Raw genomic sequence first — 20,354 nt, 5'->3', positions numbered from 1 at the left:
ACATGACATAAATGGGATAGTTTGCTTTATACTGAGTGCCTGGAAAAATCCTACTCCCACACTTCACATGTCAGAGCAGTACCCATGAGGAATCTGTTCTTTGTGTAGACACTTATATTTAGAATAATTAAAAAAAGGAAAGAAGATCTTAGAAACAGGTTCTCAAATAGCTGTACTGTAATGTTACTTTGCAAGGATAGCATTAGTCCACAGGATTAAGAAAAGTTTTTGAATACATGTGTGGATGCATAATACATGAAGAAACAGATGGAGAATTTATTTTTTTACACACACACACACAAACACACACATAGGCAGACACAGACACACATACACGAAAGTACTGAACTGCAACAAATTATATTAGAATAGGTTAGATTTTTTTCTATTAGATTTGTTAAAGTAACTGTCAGACTTAATAGTTTCTATTTGTTAGTGTTATTTACTCCCCACCCACGCCCCTCATCCCCCCAAAGGAAGGGAGAAAATGATTTTGGATCAGTCTAATTCTTATCTAACCCAAATGAAGGTTTTTCTTTTTCTTTTCTTTTTTTTTCTTTTTTTCTTTTTTTTTTTTTAAACAAGAATAAATTGATGAATCCAAGACAATACAAATGTTTTGATACCAACAGAATCATATAAAGCTTCTGAGAAGCTACTTTAAATGCAACATTTTTCTCAGCCTTCTGAACAGGGCAGATTTCTACTGCTCTGTTCTCCAGGGAATTTCATCAGAGGGAAGAGTTTATGTAACTTTGCAGAAATAAATCAGGGTTGGAAGATTTTTCCCTTGCTGGATGACACAGTTGTGCCACAGTGCTGGGGAAGAGGAAATATACTGCCCTGGTGGTGGTCACTGACCCAGGAGGGTGCGTACTCCCTCTGATAGTGAGGGAGCTCCCTGCTTCTGAAGCAAGCACAAGTGCTGTTGTCATGTACCACAGAGCAGCCTAGCTGACATGCTACCCTGTCCTTTGGTCTCAAGACAGAGCTGCAGCTGAGCATTATGTCAGCAATGAGGTCCTATGTGGCATAGTTTCTTAAAGAAGCTTTTCTTTATTTTTGAAAACGCTTGATGTATTATCTGGAAATTCCAGTTATGAATGAAATGGTAAGTTGTTTCTGACTACTGCAGTGTCAATAGCTGTTATAAAACTCTAGAAATAATTAATTTTATTTTTTTTATTGACCTTTTAATTTTAATTTAGTTTCTTTTACCTACTCAGATTTTTCATCCTAAACAAGTCACTTCATTTATAGGACTCCTGTTAGAGATCCTACTCTCTGAGATTTACTGAGTGCTCACTATAGAGCAACTTAATTCTGCTGAGAAAAACAAGAGTTAAGGGTGATGTTTTTTTCCTGGCAATCTCACCATTCCATCACGTTCCAGGAGCCACATGACATGATGGTACAAATGAGAAACATCCGCCCACACTGAACATGATGTCTGCCCCAAACACTCTCATCCCTTGACATTTTCACTAGAATTTATAAATAACTTCTCTTCATTTAGAAGGAGTGCAATAGTCAGACAATGAAAAAGAGTAAGAAGCGTTAATATACAGAGCCATGAAGTAGAGGAAAGACACAGAAAATGTAACCTCCAGTAGATAATAAAGTCTCCTGGTAGTTTTTACCAAAACCTTAAGTTAACTTGTGTGAAAGAAGTTAACCTCTACCACCTATCTCAATAACCATAATCCATCAAGCACCACAGTACCTGTTAGTTTCATCCCATCATTTTAGCTGTCCTGCAAGAAGCTGTCAAAACACAGAGATTTAAAATTTCCTGAAATAGTAGAGAATTCATATTTCTGCAAACTGAGATTTTTCACAGAAGCATTGTAAAAGAGACAAAGGTTTTCTTCTAGACAGTTTGTGTATTACACTGCAACATGAGTGTCAGTGGTAACACATTAATTCCTGCTGTGTTTTCTTGGATACAGTTCTGTTGGACATTTCTGTTTGTAAAGAAATGTCGTGTCATACTAATAACCACACTTGTTATTTTTAAAATCAATTTAAAGGTTGTGTGGTGCCAGGGATTGTGAAACACCAGTAGTCTGCTATCTGAACCAAAACAATAGCATTGGTTTATGGAAAAGACAGATGCAGAAATATCAGCCTATATTTTACCAGCACGCATAGTGTTTATAGGATATTGGTGACTTTCTGCTGTCTCTGACACCTGCTGATGCTAGTCAGATTGTCCATCACCAGATGTGTTGTTGCTGTGAGGAAGTGCTGTGTCTTTCCATGTGCTTCTGACATTATTTCAAGAGGCACATTTGTTACTGGATTATAACAGAGAGGATCGTCATCTGACACCCATCCCACTGATGCAAATAACCAGGTCCACAGGGAAGCACCAACTAGACCTTTCCTATGCTCCTTAGCTTTTAGTGCTTACACAATTTTTCTTTTTTTCCACTACATGGGAGAAAAAGACACCAAAGCATACTGTCATAGGTCTTTCTCACATTCAGACTGAGAAATGAGATGCTGCTGAGAGTGTGCATAGTGTTTGTGCCTTCATGCACCCAAGCTGGCAGCCTCTTCCAAGACGTAGTTTTTCCTTCATGTCAGCTGATTTTGCCTCTGCTTCTGAAGCAGGAGTTCCTATAGCTGTGAACATAGGTGCACCACAAAGTGAAGCAGTGTCATGATAAACTGTTTGCTTTCCAAATTTTAGTATTCAGTATTAGACATATACTCTACCTCTGGACTTTATTGTGTCTGCATCTCTGTTGCCTATACTTTGCAATAGGTCTTCATGTGAAAGAAATAGTACTATTTTAAAAGAAGAATGTTAAATCAATAAATTAAGTACACTTATTTTATACCTGTCAAGAAGGCAAGAAAAGGAGAAGTGTATTTTTTTCTGTTATTTTCCTGTGGTAGACGGTAAGAAGAGCATCACTGGGTCAGACAACAGTATGCAGCAACAATACAGCCTTCAGAAAGACACCAAGCTTATCTCAAAAGTGATTGTTCCACTAAAAATTACGGATACTGATGTTTGCTTTCAAGCTGATACAGCACTGGTTTTGTAAAGAAGCATTTGTATCTGGCTTCCTATCAAAACTCCTGGGTACAAACTATTCTACTGCCACCAGTGAAGAAGCCACAGTAAGAACATTTGGAGAAAAATCTTTGATCCTTTCCCTAGCCCCTAAAAGAGACAATTATATTTAGTCTTCTGGCTATCTTCAGCTATGGAGCAAGGCCTTCTCTTCCCCTCAGGGCAATGAGGATACTTCTACAGCGTCTCTGAAATGTTCCATCACTTTCCTGTGTTGTTACTTCCTTTTGGCTCTCACCCATTTGACAGAGAAATAAGGAAGAAATTCTCTGTTTTCCCCCATCAGAAGTCTCAGACTCCTTTAATGGCAGTGATCTAGTGCTTAACAGTTTTTCTCAAATAATCAACAATAATTAAATAAAAATAACCTTACTTTTTAATGTTTGGATAACTTTTATCAGACTAAAGGAAACAAAATAAACTGGGAAGTAATGCTTAGTCCAATAATAACTTTAACTTGGAAGGTCATAAGAAATAATTGGTATATTTTTCCAGTTCAAGTGCTAAAACCCATTAACTCTATGTTGAACTGACTTGGACAGATCACTGAGTCTTGACATATTCAGAATATAGTATAGGGAGTATTTAAACACTCTGCTAACAAGGGCAGAAACATTCCTATCCTTAAATAATTATTTTCTTCATTCATGCAATCACAAATGCTGGGGGAATGCTGATTTAGATGTGGGGCCCCTGGCATAAAGCCCTGGGCATAAAATGCATGAGCATTTCTTCAGAGCAGCTTAGCTGAAGTTTATCATGACCATTCAGCTATTGCCTAGCAACTTGTGAAGGCCATCAAAGAGCTCTTTGTCCATTGCTCTGGCAAAAACATTTCCTCACAGATATCCTTATCACTATCAAAATCAACATGAAAACTTATCAAAACCAATTTTGTTGTATAAGAAGTTAATATTCACTTAAAACTGTATCAGTCATAAGCTTGCTGATACCATTGTGAAAGGTAAGTCTAATCTTGCTTCCAACTTCTAGTAAAATGTTATTTTCTCCTCTCTAATGTCTAGATTTTCTCTTAAAGCATAGCTCTTTTTATGGAAATATAAAGCATCAGACTCAGGAAAATTCTTCTTTTCTTTTTCTGAACTCTTTTAATATTTCCAATACATTCTTTCTCAAAAATGTACGTAATTAATTCTGTGAAAATTTTAAACTCAGTTTCCCAGTTTTAAATGGCTTTTGGGCTCATCTAAATACCAGTGAGTGAGTGAGACTTACAACAATTTTCTAGACAGAGATGCAGTAAATCCCTGAATCAATTTTTGTTTCTGCCCTGTTACATTCATTCTTGGCACTATCAGGCACAGGAGTGTAATTGATTTTGTTTATGATCAGTAGTGAATTTAATAAAATTCCTTTTATAGTGAAACAGATGCCATACGCAGCACTCTTCAAGTACATTATGTTGTCACAACTGTTATTCAGTGATACCTAGGATGCACTGTTGCTTTTCGAAGTAGAGGGATGGCATTCTGACTACCTCCTCAAAGGTTGTGAAAGTGGGGAACAAAAGCTAAATTTCATTTTCCCTGATGCATAATTTTCCCTGATGTGTGCTGGAGGAACTTGCTCCTTTTTCATTTTTAATGGTGCTCATTGGCTCTTTTAAGTTCTGTGGATCTGTATAGCATGGGGTCCCTTGTCTCTTCTGTCCCAGTATGCCCAGTATCACCCTTTGACACTGCACTGTCATAAAGCATCCTCTGTGCACTGATCAAGACGATATAATTGAGCCTGGTGTTATTGTATGTCACTGGTCTACATAATCTCAGATAATGCACTGTGGTAACTCTTGGCAACCACTGACTTGTTAACAGTGACCATTGTATATTGAACACCACTGAAACCCATTAAGACTCTGTGAAAAATGTCTTTTCTCTGGCAGGGTTCACTGAGTGAAGCTCTGTATGATATGACAGATAACACTCAAGTGAACAGAGTGTCAGGCTCAGCACTGAAAACCCCTGCATGTGTCAGCTTGTGCTTTCACAGACATAAACCCAAGTTTTCAGATTTGGGAACCTCAAGCAGAGAAGTCTGAAGTGTCTGAAATAAGTGGTCTTGTTTCTAAAATATGCAGTGATCTCATCCTGCTCATGTGCATCATCATCTCTCTGAATCAAACTGCTCTCTTCTATCTGGGTTCATGCACAAGTGCACTTTAGGAAAAAAGTTGTCCCAGACTGCTGAGAAGCCAGTTTATGCTCTCTGCCTCTCAAATGTGGATGCAGCTAGGAGAATGACATTGCCCGTCCAGGCAAAAAATGAAAAAAAAAAAAAAAAAGAAAAAAAAGAAAGTAATGGTAGAAGAAACCTTTCATTTTTTGTTTGTTTGGCTGTATTCTTGGCAATAAATTCTTTTCAGGTCAGTATTAACTAAATGATCTTGTACAAATTGGGCTTTTAGGTGGCCCATACACTGTCTGCTGATGGTTATTATCTGGCTTCTAAAAATCAAGTGTTTTCTCTACTGCCAGCATTAGTTGGTGCAGTCTATTGAACCACATATTTGATTATTCAATCTGTTGATTTTCTTGCAAAGAAACAAACAATTTGAGTGTCTGGAGTTTCACCTTTCCTTTAATTAGAGACTTGGTCTTTGGATATAGGCAGCTTTACACGGCACATGCTGTGGGGGTTGGGGAATTACCTCTGTGCCTGGCCTAGGAATAAACACTGTAATTATTTTTCAGTGTTGCTACAAACACTGGGGTTTGCTCTTCAAAGTTAAAGATTTTTTCTTGTCACATGTGAAACTGTTTTGCTTTTTTAGGATCCTGGCAGCCACTGGACCTGTGGCATATTTTGCTGGAAATACTTACAAAGCAAGACATACTTGTGGTTGGATTCAGTCCACTTTTCCCTTAGCGAAGGGCTTCATTCAGTAGAGGCGCTACAATAATACTTAATTGTTAATGCAAAGTACTGTAGACACAATGCGGTCTGAGTTCCACAGTGGAAATGCCTGCTGGCATTTAACATGCAGCGTACTTTGTAAAAGCAGATAGTGTGAAAAAGAAACAGGAATGTTATATTTCACGTTTCTGTGCTGCAATGGAAAAAAAGGCAATTAGGTGATGATAGTTAGTGGTTTGTGCTATGGCTCATGTATAGGGGTTCAGGTTGTGGTGATCTTCTAATCAATTTTATGCTAGAAATGGTTAGACAAAACACTGACTGACCAGCATCCTTAACACTGTTGCAGCTAAGCATTTTGGAATGCTCACATGGTGTGTTTTGAAACTCTTTGTGTGCACTACATTTTTCCATTTGGTATGAGGCTTAGCAGTAATCAGCTCACTACTAATTAGAAATCATTCTGTGTCCTGCACCCCATTATTAGACAAAGTTATCTCAGACTTAAAGAATTTTTACAGTCAGGGGGAAAAGTTCTTGCAATACCTTTTCATCAAGTATTTCCTAACAGAAAATTTGAAAATAAGCGTTTGCTGTTTTAAAGCAGTCATTATGGAGGTAGCAAAAAAACATTGTTTTGCTACATTTGAATTACTTTCTACTTTCATTTCTCTTTATTGATACCAGTGGTGAAAGTGAGAGGAATAAAAGACTTTTTTTTTTTTTTTTTTAATATAATATATATGTGTAACGGTCCTGGAAAATGATGGAGCTCTTCGTAATACCGAGAAATTTGCATTCATCTTTGTAGTAAGTCTTAAAGTGTTTGTGGGAAGGAAGCCTAGAGTTAGCATCCCATGGAGCTCTTATGTTCCATGTGAATTGGCTGCGGAAGTGCTTTCCTGTTACGGAGCTCAGGATCAGCCCTTAAGTACATTTCACCAAGCTGCAATATAAAAGAAACTCATTGTTTGGGGGTCTGGGGAAGGCAGGAGCAGAGATACAGGTTTACGTTCTTCTCGTTCTATTCTCCTGATTTTGGTGAAGTTTTCATAAGCAGTTTTTTGTTAGTAGTGTTTTAAAAAAAAGTCCTCTGGGAACCAAAGGTTTAAAACAGCTATGCATAACAGTGCTTTCTATTTATGAGCTGACCATTTGTTTTTTCTTTGTGGTTGCAGGCATACACTGTGACAGTGTGTGTGCTGAGGGACAGTGGGGTCCAAATTGCTCGCTGTCCTGTTACTGCAAAAATGGGGCATCTTGTTCTCCAGATGATGGAATCTGTGAGTGTGCACCAGGATACCGAGGCACCACTTGTCAAAGAAGTAAGGACAAAATAATTGCTTTAAAACTTCTGCTTCTTCATCCTGTAACTGGAATACATGAGATACATGTACTTTGTTAATTGTGCTGTCAAGTACAGTCCTTGATCGGACATTTTAATTGTTAAAATGTATGAGTGCACAGAAATGTGTTATCTGAACTCAGTAAATGTTTCCAACTAGTAGTGCTCTTCTCTTTGTTGTATAACATTACTTTTATTCACATTGTGTGCAGTGACATTGTTATGCACATGACTTTTTGAGAAACAAATAGAGTAGGGGACTCTGCTCTAAGGCCAACATTTCCAAATGTTATTGACAAATGTGAATTTCTCAGTACACATCTTGACGGGTAAATAAAACATCCATGATTTTCAGAAACTAAAATCCTTAGCTTCCCACTGTCCCACTGAATCTGGTAGGAATCATTAGTTTAACTATTGCTTTTTTTTTTAAAACATTTATTATGAAGCATCAGAGAATGGCTAATAGGATCAGGCCTCACAGTAAGTACAGGATAGCATAGGTGTGTATGCTTGCATTTAAAAAACTTGTCCTTGTAAACTTTTAAGCGTTGCAAGAGGAGAGATACAGATGAACTGAGGCAATTCATACCAGAAATAAGGAGGGAAAAATAAGATAATGTACAGATATCTACACACCCAAGAAAATGTATCACCATTTTCCAGCAATGAAGCTTTCTTCAGTTTACATTGTTGAAGCTCTGAGGGAAAGGTGCTCAGGGCAGAGAAATGTGAGTCCTCTGCAAATGGAAGGTAACAGTGTTTTCATAGCTCTCCCAGGAACAGGGTCAAGAAGCAGGGGGAGTAAAGCCCTGGCTATGGTACTCAGTCCTCTAGAAGTGGCAGAAAAGGAAGAAGGAGACATGAAATGATTACCAAAAGGTAGAGTGACGAAAAGGCAGAGGAAGACAAACAGTCCAGGAATGGGCAAGATTTCAAGCTGAAGAATGTGATTGCCTCTGGTACTTCTAAATCCCACATCAGTGGAGCATTAGTATTCCTTAAGCATTTCTAAGTGCAGTAATTATCCTCGCTATCTAATCTCTAAAGGACTTGCAGTTAATCAGATAATCCAAAGGTAGAGTAAATGTAACACTACATGTACAAATGTCCCTTGTGTTTTGGAACTATGCCTAAAATCAGGACAAGTGACTTCCATGCTAGTGCATCTCAGAGCCCCTCTCTGGTGCATGGTCTGGAGGCCGAAAGACAAAGGTCATAAGAATAATTTGGATCCCGATCAGAAAGTGCCTTTTCAGTAAACAGGAAGACCTTTTGGCACGGTTTCACTTGGAAAAGTTAGTTTCTTAGAGAGATGTGGCCACCTAATTTGTATTAAGCGTATAACCAAAAGACTGAATCTTGAATGAAATTGAAATATCGAAAGATTCCAACAGAGTTTGTGTCAGTGCTGATTGCTGCTGTGCAACATGTATTTCTCTTGATTGTATCACATAATATTCTAATTTACAAGGAAAAATTTATAAAAGGAATTAGAGCAACAAAGAAAGAGATTTTATGCAAAACTCCAACTCCTCTCTCCTCCTTCCCAACCCCCAAAGAAATGAGTACCTTTGGCATAAGTATTAAGTGGAGCATTTTGTATTTTTCATCTCTTCTGTAAAAGTTAGGTGGTGTGTAGTTGTCTGCACAAGGTAATGAGTTACGATGAGTATCTAGATGAATGCATGACTTGAAAACATTTGTACATTTTTCTGAGTGAAGAGCTGGCAATTTGTTTGCCAGGTTAGGAAACAGAAGAAGTTAAGGTTTAAGGTGACTGTATTCATCTACCGATAAAGCTAACCCTGTTTTTTAAGGTACTTTTCTTCCAATATACTTTAAAGGACATTCACATTGTAGAGGGCTTATAAAGTATAGGCAAGTATGCATAATATATGAAATATATATGCGTATCAAACATAACACAAGTAAAATATCGCCTGAGAAGTTACATAATGTCAGATAAGTAGTTACTGACTATAGTACAGAAAGCCCCATAGGAAGATGAGCAAATCTTACACAGGTATAAAGCATTAATCTGTATTAGTATTGATGACCATTACAACCCTTGCATATTTAGAAAGCAGAGCTAATTAGAAGTTATAAACAATTGCACTAAAGAGCAGTTCATAACTGTGTATAAAGTGCAGGAATCAATGGCAGTTTGCTCTTTCTGATTCCAGTTTGTTCCCCTGGGTTTTATGGACACCGCTGCAGCCAGACATGTCCACAGTGTGTACACAGCAGTGGCCCCTGCCACCATATTACTGGATTATGTGACTGCTTACCTGGATTTACTGGAGCCCTCTGTAATGAAGGTACAAGCTATAGTAAAGACTCTGTGGGATGCAGAGACCAAGCGCTGTTTTTCATTCCGTCTACTGAAAGTATAAAACAAAAAGTGATTTCTGTTGTGGTATGTGCAGTTTACAAATATAGAATCTTAAGCAGTTTAAAGCTCTCTGAACACTTGATCCTTAGGTATGAAAAATACCTTTCTTCAAAACAGCACTTTATGCTTATATATATTATTTTTATAATGAGTATGTATAATGGGCTTACCAGAACTTGTAATGCATGCTGCTATATTATACTAAGAAATACTTTTCTTGTTCCAAATATAAATCTCTTATTCTTGAAATAAAGAAATCACAATTTTGTGCTGATTACTAAAGGAATTCTAACACTGGTAACTTGTTCTCAGTATGTCCCAGTGGCAGATTTGGCAAGAACTGCGTTGGAATATGCACCTGCACCAATAATGGAACATGTAATCCTATCGACAGATCCTGCCAGTGTTACCCTGGTTGGATTGGTAGTGACTGCTCTCAGCGTAAGTATCAGCTTTTTTTCCTTTATTTTTGAAGCAATCAAGGTTCAGCTACATAAATTCTCTCCTTGTTGGTAAAGAAATACTGTATAAATCAGAAATGAGGACTTCGTGGTATTTAATTAAGAGATCCTAAAGTTTACTGCATTTCATTTGCACTATCATAAACACAATGAATTTTCTAGTAAGTGGGCTGGAGCATACAACTGGATAATCCATTTTCAGTCTTCCTCTGCCTAAAGAGGAGTTTTAGAGAATATGCATCAGGCTTGTCTCAGAAGTGTGCTGCCAAAGGACAAGAGACAGTGCTCACAGATTACATCAAGGGCAACTCTAACAGGGTGCAAGAAAAAAATTTCTCCAAAGCTCCAAAGTCTCCATTCTGGAAGAAGTTGTGAAATTTTTATTGTTGGAGATCCTTGGAGTGGAATATTGGACCAAATGATTCCAAAGGTCTCTTCCGACCTGAAGCATTCTGTGATTTGTGAATTTGCATTGTGCAGAGGCTACATGACCTGTTATTTGCTAGCATGTGCAATTATGTAGTCTCCTCACAGTAAATGTTGTAAGCATCCCATGATTTGTATCCTCAGGACAGTTTTATGAATATTCGTGGCCTTTTTGTTTTGTTTTGTTCAGTTTTGTTTTTTAACTACCATTGCATAGAGAGCTACAGGCAAGGCTCAGAACAAAGCCAAGATTTTCTCAAGTAGCAAGTCTGTACTGTGGTTGTGAGAACAAGCTCATTGTTCTTAAACTTGTTAACATCTTATTAGGAAATCTCTTTCGCTATGACTTTTTGTAAGTACTTTTGTTTTTTTTCTTCCTTTCATAAAGAAGTTTCACAGATGCACATTCTTAGTGTTGTTCTACCTCACTTGATTTGTGCATGGTCTGCTAATCAGTGAAGACTTTGTTACTGACATAAAAAGTAGGCCTGGGCCCTAGTTTTCTTACATTTGATCAAGTTATTTTATTAAATAATTACTAAATAAGGCATTCTCCAGATGCCTTACTGGATCCATACAAATTACTATTGACAAGAAAGAACTAGATGAAGCAAAATTTTCAGAGGAAGCACATAGCTAATAGTATAAGGTACCAAAATCCACACAATCTCCAACGCATGCATGTAAAAATTTCAATCAATGTTACCCACTAAACCATGTCCCTAAACACCAGGTCCAACCTTTAATGTAGCATCTAAGAGTGTATGTAGCATCTAACAGTGGAAATGCAGGGAGTAATCTTAGTATTGTTCTTCAGGTGTAGGCTACAAGATATATTTCAGACTTCTCTGTTCTCCACAAGAAAGCTGGTGTAAAGTGTCCTAGTTACTAAGAATTGAGTATGTATCACTGGTTTCATACATTAAGTCTTTTTGAGCACTTTTTTTCTTTAGTAAAATGAATCCATAATTTATAAAAGTCTGTGGCTATTGTCTCTAAATGGAGCAGCCCAAAATATTTGTTTAAAAGAAAAACAACAAACCCCAAACCAAACAGCCCTCTCATGTGCTTGTAAGCAGCTCTCCATTCATGAGTACCAAAGAACTTGTCATTTGTGATTGATTACTTGCTCTGGGTTGTTTCAGCTTGCCCACCTTCTCACTGGGGACCAAACTGCATCCACACGTGCAACTGCCATAATGGAGCTTACTGCAGTGCCTACGATGGAGAGTGCAAATGTACCCCAGGATGGACTGGCCTTTACTGTACACAGCGTAAGTGACTGTTATTGTCCATTCATAGTCTTAACATGCCTACAAATCAGTGACAAAATTTGCCTTCAGTATTTTCACACTTTGTTAATTTCTTCTGCTGCTGCTAAACCTTTCTCATCCAGAAGATACAAGGCATAACCTCTACGGTTGCAGGGGAAGGCCCTGTAAAATCACTGGAGGCTTGCTGGCCATTGCATTTGTGCTCCTTTTTAGCCTTCCTTCAGAGGAAGATAACCTTTGGCCACAGGCAGACATCCCAGTGGAAAAAGCTGTCATGTGCACATGCAGAACAAATGACTGGCATTCAGGTGCTACCACTATACCTGTACAGTTATGGCTGCGGACCATAGCATGGTTAATATTAAATATGTACCAGGCAAGATGATGGTACCATGTAAATCTTTCACTCTCCAAAACCTCCCTAAGAAATACTGTTGCAGTGGAGAACCAACAACCAAGATAATAACATAACACAATGCTGACAAAAGCCATGAGAATAGCTTCTGGCTTAGCTGTGGCTGTGATCTACCGAGGTGTAGTCCCTGTTGTCATTCCAAAATGGTCAGACTACATCTCTGACCTGTAGCTGTTACATCCAGGGGGCAACTGCAACAGCAGCTGTAGGTCAGTAGCTGTAATTCACAGTTCTATGTAGAAACAATTTTACTTGGAACTTAGAAACATAAATTCACTAAATTGCTATTCTATCATTTGTTTTGGATTTTAGGTAATTAGTACATGAATACTGATTTTTTCCTGAGACCTTTTCATCCAAGTAAAAATACAAAAAGTTCAGCAACTGTGTAGGTATGTGGCACACATTATGTGCTTGGCAACAATTCATACGAAGTCCGAGAGAGAAACATTAGATACTGACAAGTTGTTTTCTTATCTTTATTACAAATTATAAATTAATGGCTTCGGTTTGGTTTATCAATACAGGTATCCACACTTTCTGTAATCCGGGCACATCCGTTATCTTCAAACTAATGAAAAATAAGACTACTGACTGTTTTGCATGCCATGTTTAAATAACGTTTTCATAAAATCATAACTCTCTTTTTCAACTGAACAATGTCATAGTGGCAGGAAGTAACACATACATTATAGTGCCGTATGGATGCAGCTCTGGAAAACACTCACTGTTTTGGTTCAGCTGTCAGCTATCATGGTTATTTTGCTTCCTGCTGGTGAATAATGATCTCTTTGCGGTGATATATCTTCTTCCTACTGAAATGGCATCTTTGTGAGGAGCTGAGATTCAATATGTTATTATTTTTATTCTTTTATGATTCGACATCAGCTGTGTAGAAAATATGTCCGAAGGTTCATTCATCACTAATCAGAATCACTGCTCTGGTTCACAAAGTACCCTCTTTCTCCTTAAAACATATATCTTTGAGGAGCCCTTCTTGCTGCCTTCTTATGATCATCTGCTGTCCCCAAAATTTGCAATCTCATTTTTATGTACTTGTTGCCTAATGAATATTCTAAATCCCTTAAAATGAGGTAGGTCTTAATCTGTTGTGTTTATACAGTGCCACATTGAAATGGCTTTTCAATGACGTACTTAATCAGAATATTTGAATTTATTGCTAGAGCACCTGTTTCACTCCTTTTTTCCTCTCGCTCCTTGTTTTGCAGGATGTCCCCTTGGGTTTTATGGGAAGGATTGTGCATTGATATGCCAATGTCAGAATGGAGCTGATTGCGACCACATCAGTGGGCAGTGTACCTGCCGCACAGGATTCATGGGGAAGCACTGTGAGCAGAGTAAGTAGGAATGGGAGTTGTCCATGCTTGATAACTAACACCAAATCCTGAGCCAAGCTCCTGTTATTTTGGCAAGTGCTGTGATGCAACCTCCTGGCTTCAATGAGAATCTTAACTGTGCAAGAGCTTCAGGAGTCAGACCCAGGCTATTTCCAAACAGATAAATGCCCCCAGAATTAGTTATTAGGACTGATAATGATGGTGGTTGTTTCTTTCACCTTGTAGCTACATTTCAGAGGCATTTGTACCACATTCTAGCTGCTTTGGACATAATGCTTAAAAAACAACAGCTCTGACACGTAAAAGTAACAAATTAGTCTGAGTAATTATCATTAGCATAAAGCACAATGAAAATTATTAGTTAGAAAACTATAGATAAGTAGTATCGCATCATTACTAGTGGATAAAATTAAAATTTGTGACGTGTCTTTACAATTCAGATGGATTATAAAAGCATAATAAATGTCATTTTATTTTCCTACATGTGATTCTTTACCCCAGAAAATTAAGAATAGCACCACTGACATCAGTGGTGGTATAATGTTGTACAACATTAAAAGAATAATCAGGCTCATAAAGACAGAAAGCTCGTGAAGACAGAACTCTATTAGTGAAGCATTACAGTGTGAGTGGTGCTCTCAATATTCATGCATTAGTGCAATGTGAAGCAATCCATTCCACACAAGGTCCCACATACCCCTAATTTAACTTAATTGCTATTTTGAAGATTTAAACTTGTGTTTTTCGTCAGCACTGCGCATAAGTCTTTGTTTTTGATATGTGGGGGTTGTTTCATATTATCTATGGCATGTCACACCTGGCAGTACTCTAACAGACGGGAGGGGAGGTTACCATGTACTGAACTTTATCCCCACAGACACAGTTTATTCCCTCAGCAGTGGGCCTAGCTCCAGCTGCAGGAGGTGTTTTGTAGGTAAGGCTAATGGGCACCTGGGGTAGAACCACTGAAAATACAGTAAAGTACTTTTTTTCCTAAGAAAAATACAGTTACAATGAAATAGAAATATTTTGGGGGAATATGTTTATTTCAGTAAAATGATACATTGCAACATGTCATTATTAGTTATTTAAATTTTCTTATTCTACTCTGATGATATCAGGATGTTTTACTTAAAAATGAGAATAATGCTTAGGAAAAGGTGAAGTTTTTAAGATCCTCTTCTGATGTCATCATATCAAAATATTATTTCAAATACTTTAGCAAATCTAGCTGTGTTAGGATGTTTATAGATTTGACATTTTATACTATAATTTGGTAATGATGGTTCAACAATATTAAACTAAGTGTTCTGATATTTATGAATTGGAACTTCAGTTTTAAAGAATTGACTTTGCATTCCAGTTTAGATTTCAAGATGCCAAAATATATCTTGGAATAGTATCTTTTGCACAGACATTGACTTCATTGGTTGTAATCTTGTTTTATGGAATGTAACCAAGAGAAGGTGGTGGTATATAAGCAGGAAATTACACGCGCATCTGGATTTATCAAGATTGCAAAGAAGTTTCTTTGTCACCTATTGTGTTATATTATCTCATAAATTATTGTAAACTAGGAATACATAAAAGATGTGTTAGATTTTTTTTTTTAAAGGACAAAATAATGTAGTTAAAAATCCTGAGGTTCAGAAATTTGAGTCTCAGAAAGAGAAATACCACCCTTCCTCAAACTATCAGTACTACAACAATGTAACAAGTCACACAGTAACACAGGTGTCAACATGAAAGAAATAATTTTTATCAGTGTAGGGTAATTTTCTGTCATGCGAATTATGTGATGTAGGATACATTTTGATTGGTAATTATTTATTGTATACAAATCATTCTGGGAGAGACAAATGCATGTAAAACTGTTCCAATTAAGTTATTTTTCATAATTTAATATTTTTCTACTCCTTGTAGTTTCTCAGTGTACACATTATGGTATCAAAGTATCCTATAAGCAGTCTGGGATCAGTTTTTATGTAAGTAGGTGGTGCATATTAGGCTTGTGGTCCTAGTCTCTTGCCCTGTCACCACATTAGCACATCTGCCATACACGACACCAGCCAGATGCTGGGCATCACTCCTATGATTACAGGGTTCTTCAAGCACTTAGATCTGCGTAACCTGTGAGACCAGGCATGCCTAGTCTTCGCTGTCTTCTGCCTTTCTAATCTATTTCTTTTTCCATTTTTCACACGCACACACACACGTAGGTAGAGCGTTCCTCTTCATAAAATCTTTCAGTTCTACCACTAATAAGATATCGCCATCTGCTGGCCATGTGGGAAAACATCCGTGGTTAGACAGCAAATGGTAGCTGGTGTAGTGCTGTAGGTCTGTAATACATACAGATCTGTACCCATTTCAGAAGTGGTAACTGTCTGCTTTTCATTTACACGTATTTTATCTAATTCTGTGCAGAATGTCCTCAAGGTACCTATGGGTACGGATGCCGGCAGATATGTGACTGTCTGAACAACTCGACCTGTGACCACATCACAGGGACGTGTTACTGCAGCCCGGGCTGGAAGGGGGCCAGGTGTGATCAAGGTAAGGTGCCAGAATTACTGTAGATGCTGAAAATTACTGTAATTACTTTCTCTAAAACTTAGTCAACCTATTCAACTATTTGAGGTCAACCTATTTGACAACCTATTTGAGGTCATCTATGCATCAGCCATTAAATTAATTTTGTGTGTGTTTAATACGTGTTTAAATTGTCTTTTACTAAATTGTATATATTTTGTATATTTGTGAGTATTAGATGCCTCAGTAGTAGTTTATTGGACCAAAGCACTCAGGTGCTGATTGAATGAAATGTTTTACAGTGCTGTACTGTCCAAAGCTGCTGATAAGAGTGTGCACTTTATCTGCTTTGCACTTTTGCCTAGAAAATTTCTTTTCTTTTTTCTTACTTTTTCACCTCTTTCTGTGAAAAATATGAATGACTTTCCTCCAGGCTAGGGTTGTTTTTATGTTGGTTTCTGACATAGTTCTATTTTGGCATTGTGAAGTACAGTTAAAATTAACAGAAAGAAAGATTGAGAAGTGAAATATTGTCTTCTGCTCCTGACACGTGAGCCTCATAATTTATGTAATATATTTTCATTTCTTTTTGTATTTCAGCTGGTGTAATTATAGTGGGAAACTTGAACAGTCTAAGCCGTACCAGTACTGCCATCCCTGCTGATTCTTACCAGATAGGGGCTATAGCAGGCATTATCATTCTTGTCTTGGTTGTACTTTTCCTGCTAGTGCTGTTCATCATTTACAGACAAAAGCAGAAAGGGAAAGAAACAAATATGCCCTCAGTGACCTATACACCTGCTATGAGAGTCATCAATGCAGATTACACCATTTCAGGTAAGTGAGATTTAGAACAGATTGTTTCCTCTGTCTCTTGACTTTGTGTTTTCAGTCGAGCTCTGACAGGGTTCATATAACAGGGTTGAATGTGCGTGTTTCACCTTTCTACATTAGTGAAGGCTGCTCTGAGCAGGAGCATATTTGTCTCCAGAGAGTGCATCTACAAGTCTGCTTTGCAAGCCTCCCTTGAAAGAGACGGTGAGGGTTCTTCTGTCTTTAGGAACGAGGAGTCAGATTCACTGTTTCCTATGGCACTTTATAGTAGAGCAGCCCCTGGGACCCCACTACTTACTAGTAAACCAGCACACCAGAGCAGTGGCAGGCTTGTGTCACCTTCCAGCTGCCAGAGACAGTTCAACATGGTTCAGAAGGATGCTGGTTCAGCATCTGTAACAGTTTAGTTTGTTCTGTATCGTAGTCATTTCATCTGTGCATTTAGTACAAAAAAGCTGGTATATGCTTGTAACATAAAGGATCAAGTGATCATATATCTTGCTTTACTCAGTAACATTTTACACCCCTAAATATTTTTCTGTGTTAACCAGGGGATATATGAACCTCACTATTCCTCTGTGCCTAGTTTTAAACAGACTTGGAAAGTGTGGCAAAATGTAGTTTCTGCTGAGACTTCAAATTCAATGCCAATAGCTTGTATACAGAAAGACTGCTGTAGATTGAGGAAATCAGAATTTCACACTAGCTGCAGCAAGTCTGTGTAGAGGGGCAGAGTGGTCCAAGTTTGAAACAGGTCAGGGGAAGGAGCAATGTTCCTGAAACAGGACAGGAGTTTTTGATCCATGGATGTGAGTTGGGATGCAGGCGTACATGAAAATTCAGGTAATCCTTTGTTTTGCTCACAGCTATTAAGGAAGCTGGCAGCTAAAGAAGCCAGCAGAAGCATTTGTCAGAGCAGAGAAAGATATACCAGCGAAGACAGTGGTGCTGTTTAAGCACCAAAAAATGTTGCTGTGAACTCTGTGGTGAAAGTGTCTATGACTTGGACAATGCCATGGTTACAGATGCAAAATGAAACAAGGGATCAGAGCAGAAAGGCAAGTCATTAAGTAACACTTGAGAATGCTCTTTGCTAAAAGTGGGGATGCAACTAGTCAGTTACTGCACTGTATCTCTTATTCATTTAGAAGTACGCAAGATTTCTAGATTTTTATTCAAGAAACTCCAGACTAGATTCTGAAATCAATGTAGCACTGTGGAAAACATAGATTAAGAAAGAAATTGCATGTTATTTTAAGTTGATCATTTTCTTTTCTTTTCCTTTTCAGAAACCATCCCTCATAGTAATGGTGGAAATGCTAACAGTCACTATTTCTCTAACCCTAGTTATCACACTCTAACACAGTGCACTACCCCACCTCATGTCAACAACATGGACAGGCTGACCCTGGCAAAGGTAAAGCTGAAAAATCTAGATTCTTCTGTGTAGATTAGCTGCCAATTTATTTTACTGTGTTCCCTCTCATTGGATTTATTTTGCTTTCCCTGACTATCTCCTAGTGGCATGCAGCAATCCCCTAACAGTTTCAGTTTCTATTATCTGTCTTTCTTTGAAATAGGCAAAAAACAATCAGCTGTTTGTGAACCTTAAAAATGTGGAACCTGGAAAACGAGGCACCATGATGGACTACACTGGAACACTGCCTGCTGACTGGAAACATGGTGGTTACCTCAATGAGCTCGGTAAGAAAAAAATCAATGTTATTTTTATTGTAGCTGAGAAGGAATAGAAAACAGATTTTTTTATTATTTTTTTTTCTGTGTAGAACATGTTCTCCAGTCAAGGTATCAGAATGGTTCTTCTGTGACACTAGTAAGCCTTGTTTGTAATTTCAGGTTTGTCAGATTCTGTGAGGCTCAGGGTTATGGGTTTGTACTTCCTTTAAGGCAGTACCCATACAGATGAAAAAGTGACTCCTTATGAGGGACTGTCAATCAATCTGATGCTCCATTTCATGCCCCATGGAGGTGTGATATGCAAAAGATCTCATTTTTATAAAAAGTTTTTCATATTAATTAATGTCATAATGCAATGAATGTTTTACAGTAGTGTTTTTGTTTGGCAAAACTACAATTTCATATTAAATAAATGAGAGGTTACATATATCTTTTTTTTTTTTTAATCCCCATCATCTTGAATCTGAGATTTATATTGAGATAAATTTGTTCCTAACAGCTAATTGTAAAGTTGTAGACGTAGGCACTAGTAGTTCAGGCCATTCCCTCAGGTCAAAGAGCTGTAACAGAGTGACCTTGGACAACACAGTGGGAGTGATTAACTGTGAAAGCAAAATACCAAGAACTGTAGTGAACTTCCATACTCTGAGGTTTTCAGGTCAAGATGGGATGCCTTTCTGGTAGATACAGTTTACCCAGACAGAAGATATGTGTTAATCAAACATCAGTTATTAGGCTCATTCAAGAGTAACTGGGCAAAATGTAATGGCCTGTGACTTGTGTGAGGTCAAACAGGTAATTTCATACTCCTTTATAACCTTACCCACCTTTCTTGTTCAGAGAGCTACTGAAAGCTTGCAGATACTAATAATGCTTTTGCAACCCTATATTGGGCAGTCTCACAGGGCTTATGAGAGAATACTTCCACTAAGGTAGAAATTAATCCCAAAAGTAATTTGAAAAATATAGAAGCTGTTATGTAATCAGTTTTCTTTGATTTTAAAACTTCTCTGGTTTTGATATTATTTTTCTCAGGTGCTTTTGGACTTGATAGGGGATATTTGGGAAAATCCCTGAAAGGTGAGTTTTTTTCTCTTGCATCTAGATGAAATGACATCAATATTCAGTTTACTCTTATAAATTATATTTGATTTCTGCAAAGAGAATATAATATAATTTTGGACTAAATTACTGTGTAATTGAATCAATGCCATAAATGCATGAATTTTTGTTTGTGTATTTTTTTGTTTTGTTTTGTGAGGGTAGGTTTCTTAAAAACAAAATGAACCACAAACAAAAAAAACAAAAAACCTCAAGGCTTTCTAAGTCCATTATGTGTCCCATACAACAAATGTTTCTGTAATGCACAAGGCACAAAAAGGCTCTTATTCTAGCCAGGTGAAGAAGAATTTCAGCTTAGTGAGTTAGGTAAGGATGCATGCTGCCTCAGATGAAAGGCTTTAAAAGAGAACCAATTCCTCTTGCAAATGGCATGGACAGTGCAGGACTACATAATCACAAACAAGCCTGCAATGCTTCAACATGCTCACTGCAGGACTTTGGAATGTTTATCAAAGTATGAATGCATAGAGAAGAATAAAAAGCTTGGGACATTCACGGTAATTATGGTATTGTGATATTTTGAATTATCCAGTTT

The 20,354-nt window shown here is 37.6% G+C and overlaps 1 protein-coding gene across 1 annotated transcript in view; it reads left to right on the top strand.

Annotated features, from left to right (window-relative positions):
* Positions 1-20,354, top strand: part of MEGF10 (multiple EGF like domains 10) — a 103,046-nt gene that overhangs the window by 77,854 nt on the left and 4,838 nt on the right. The window contains exons 15-24 of the mRNA XM_084505324.1: positions 7,138-7,284; positions 9,491-9,625; positions 10,012-10,140; positions 11,732-11,860; positions 13,505-13,633; positions 16,061-16,189; positions 16,766-17,002; positions 18,289-18,416; positions 18,580-18,703; positions 19,733-19,777. Of these exons, the coding sequence (XP_084361450.1) occupies positions 7,138-7,284; positions 9,491-9,625; positions 10,012-10,140; positions 11,732-11,860; positions 13,505-13,633; positions 16,061-16,189; positions 16,766-17,002; positions 18,289-18,416; positions 18,580-18,703; positions 19,733-19,777 (1,332 nt within the window). The remainder of the gene's footprint in view (positions 1-7,137; positions 7,285-9,490; positions 9,626-10,011; positions 10,141-11,731; positions 11,861-13,504; positions 13,634-16,060; positions 16,190-16,765; positions 17,003-18,288; positions 18,417-18,579; positions 18,704-19,732; positions 19,778-20,354) is intronic.

This window comes from Aythya ferina, assembly GCF_964211825.1.
Source record: "Aythya ferina genome assembly, chromosome: Z".
Classification (NCBI taxonomy): Eukaryota; Metazoa; Chordata; class Aves; order Anseriformes; family Anatidae; genus Aythya; species Aythya ferina.
The sequence above is the reverse complement of the archived record's forward strand: the minus strand, read 5'-3'. Positions and strand labels throughout refer to the sequence as shown.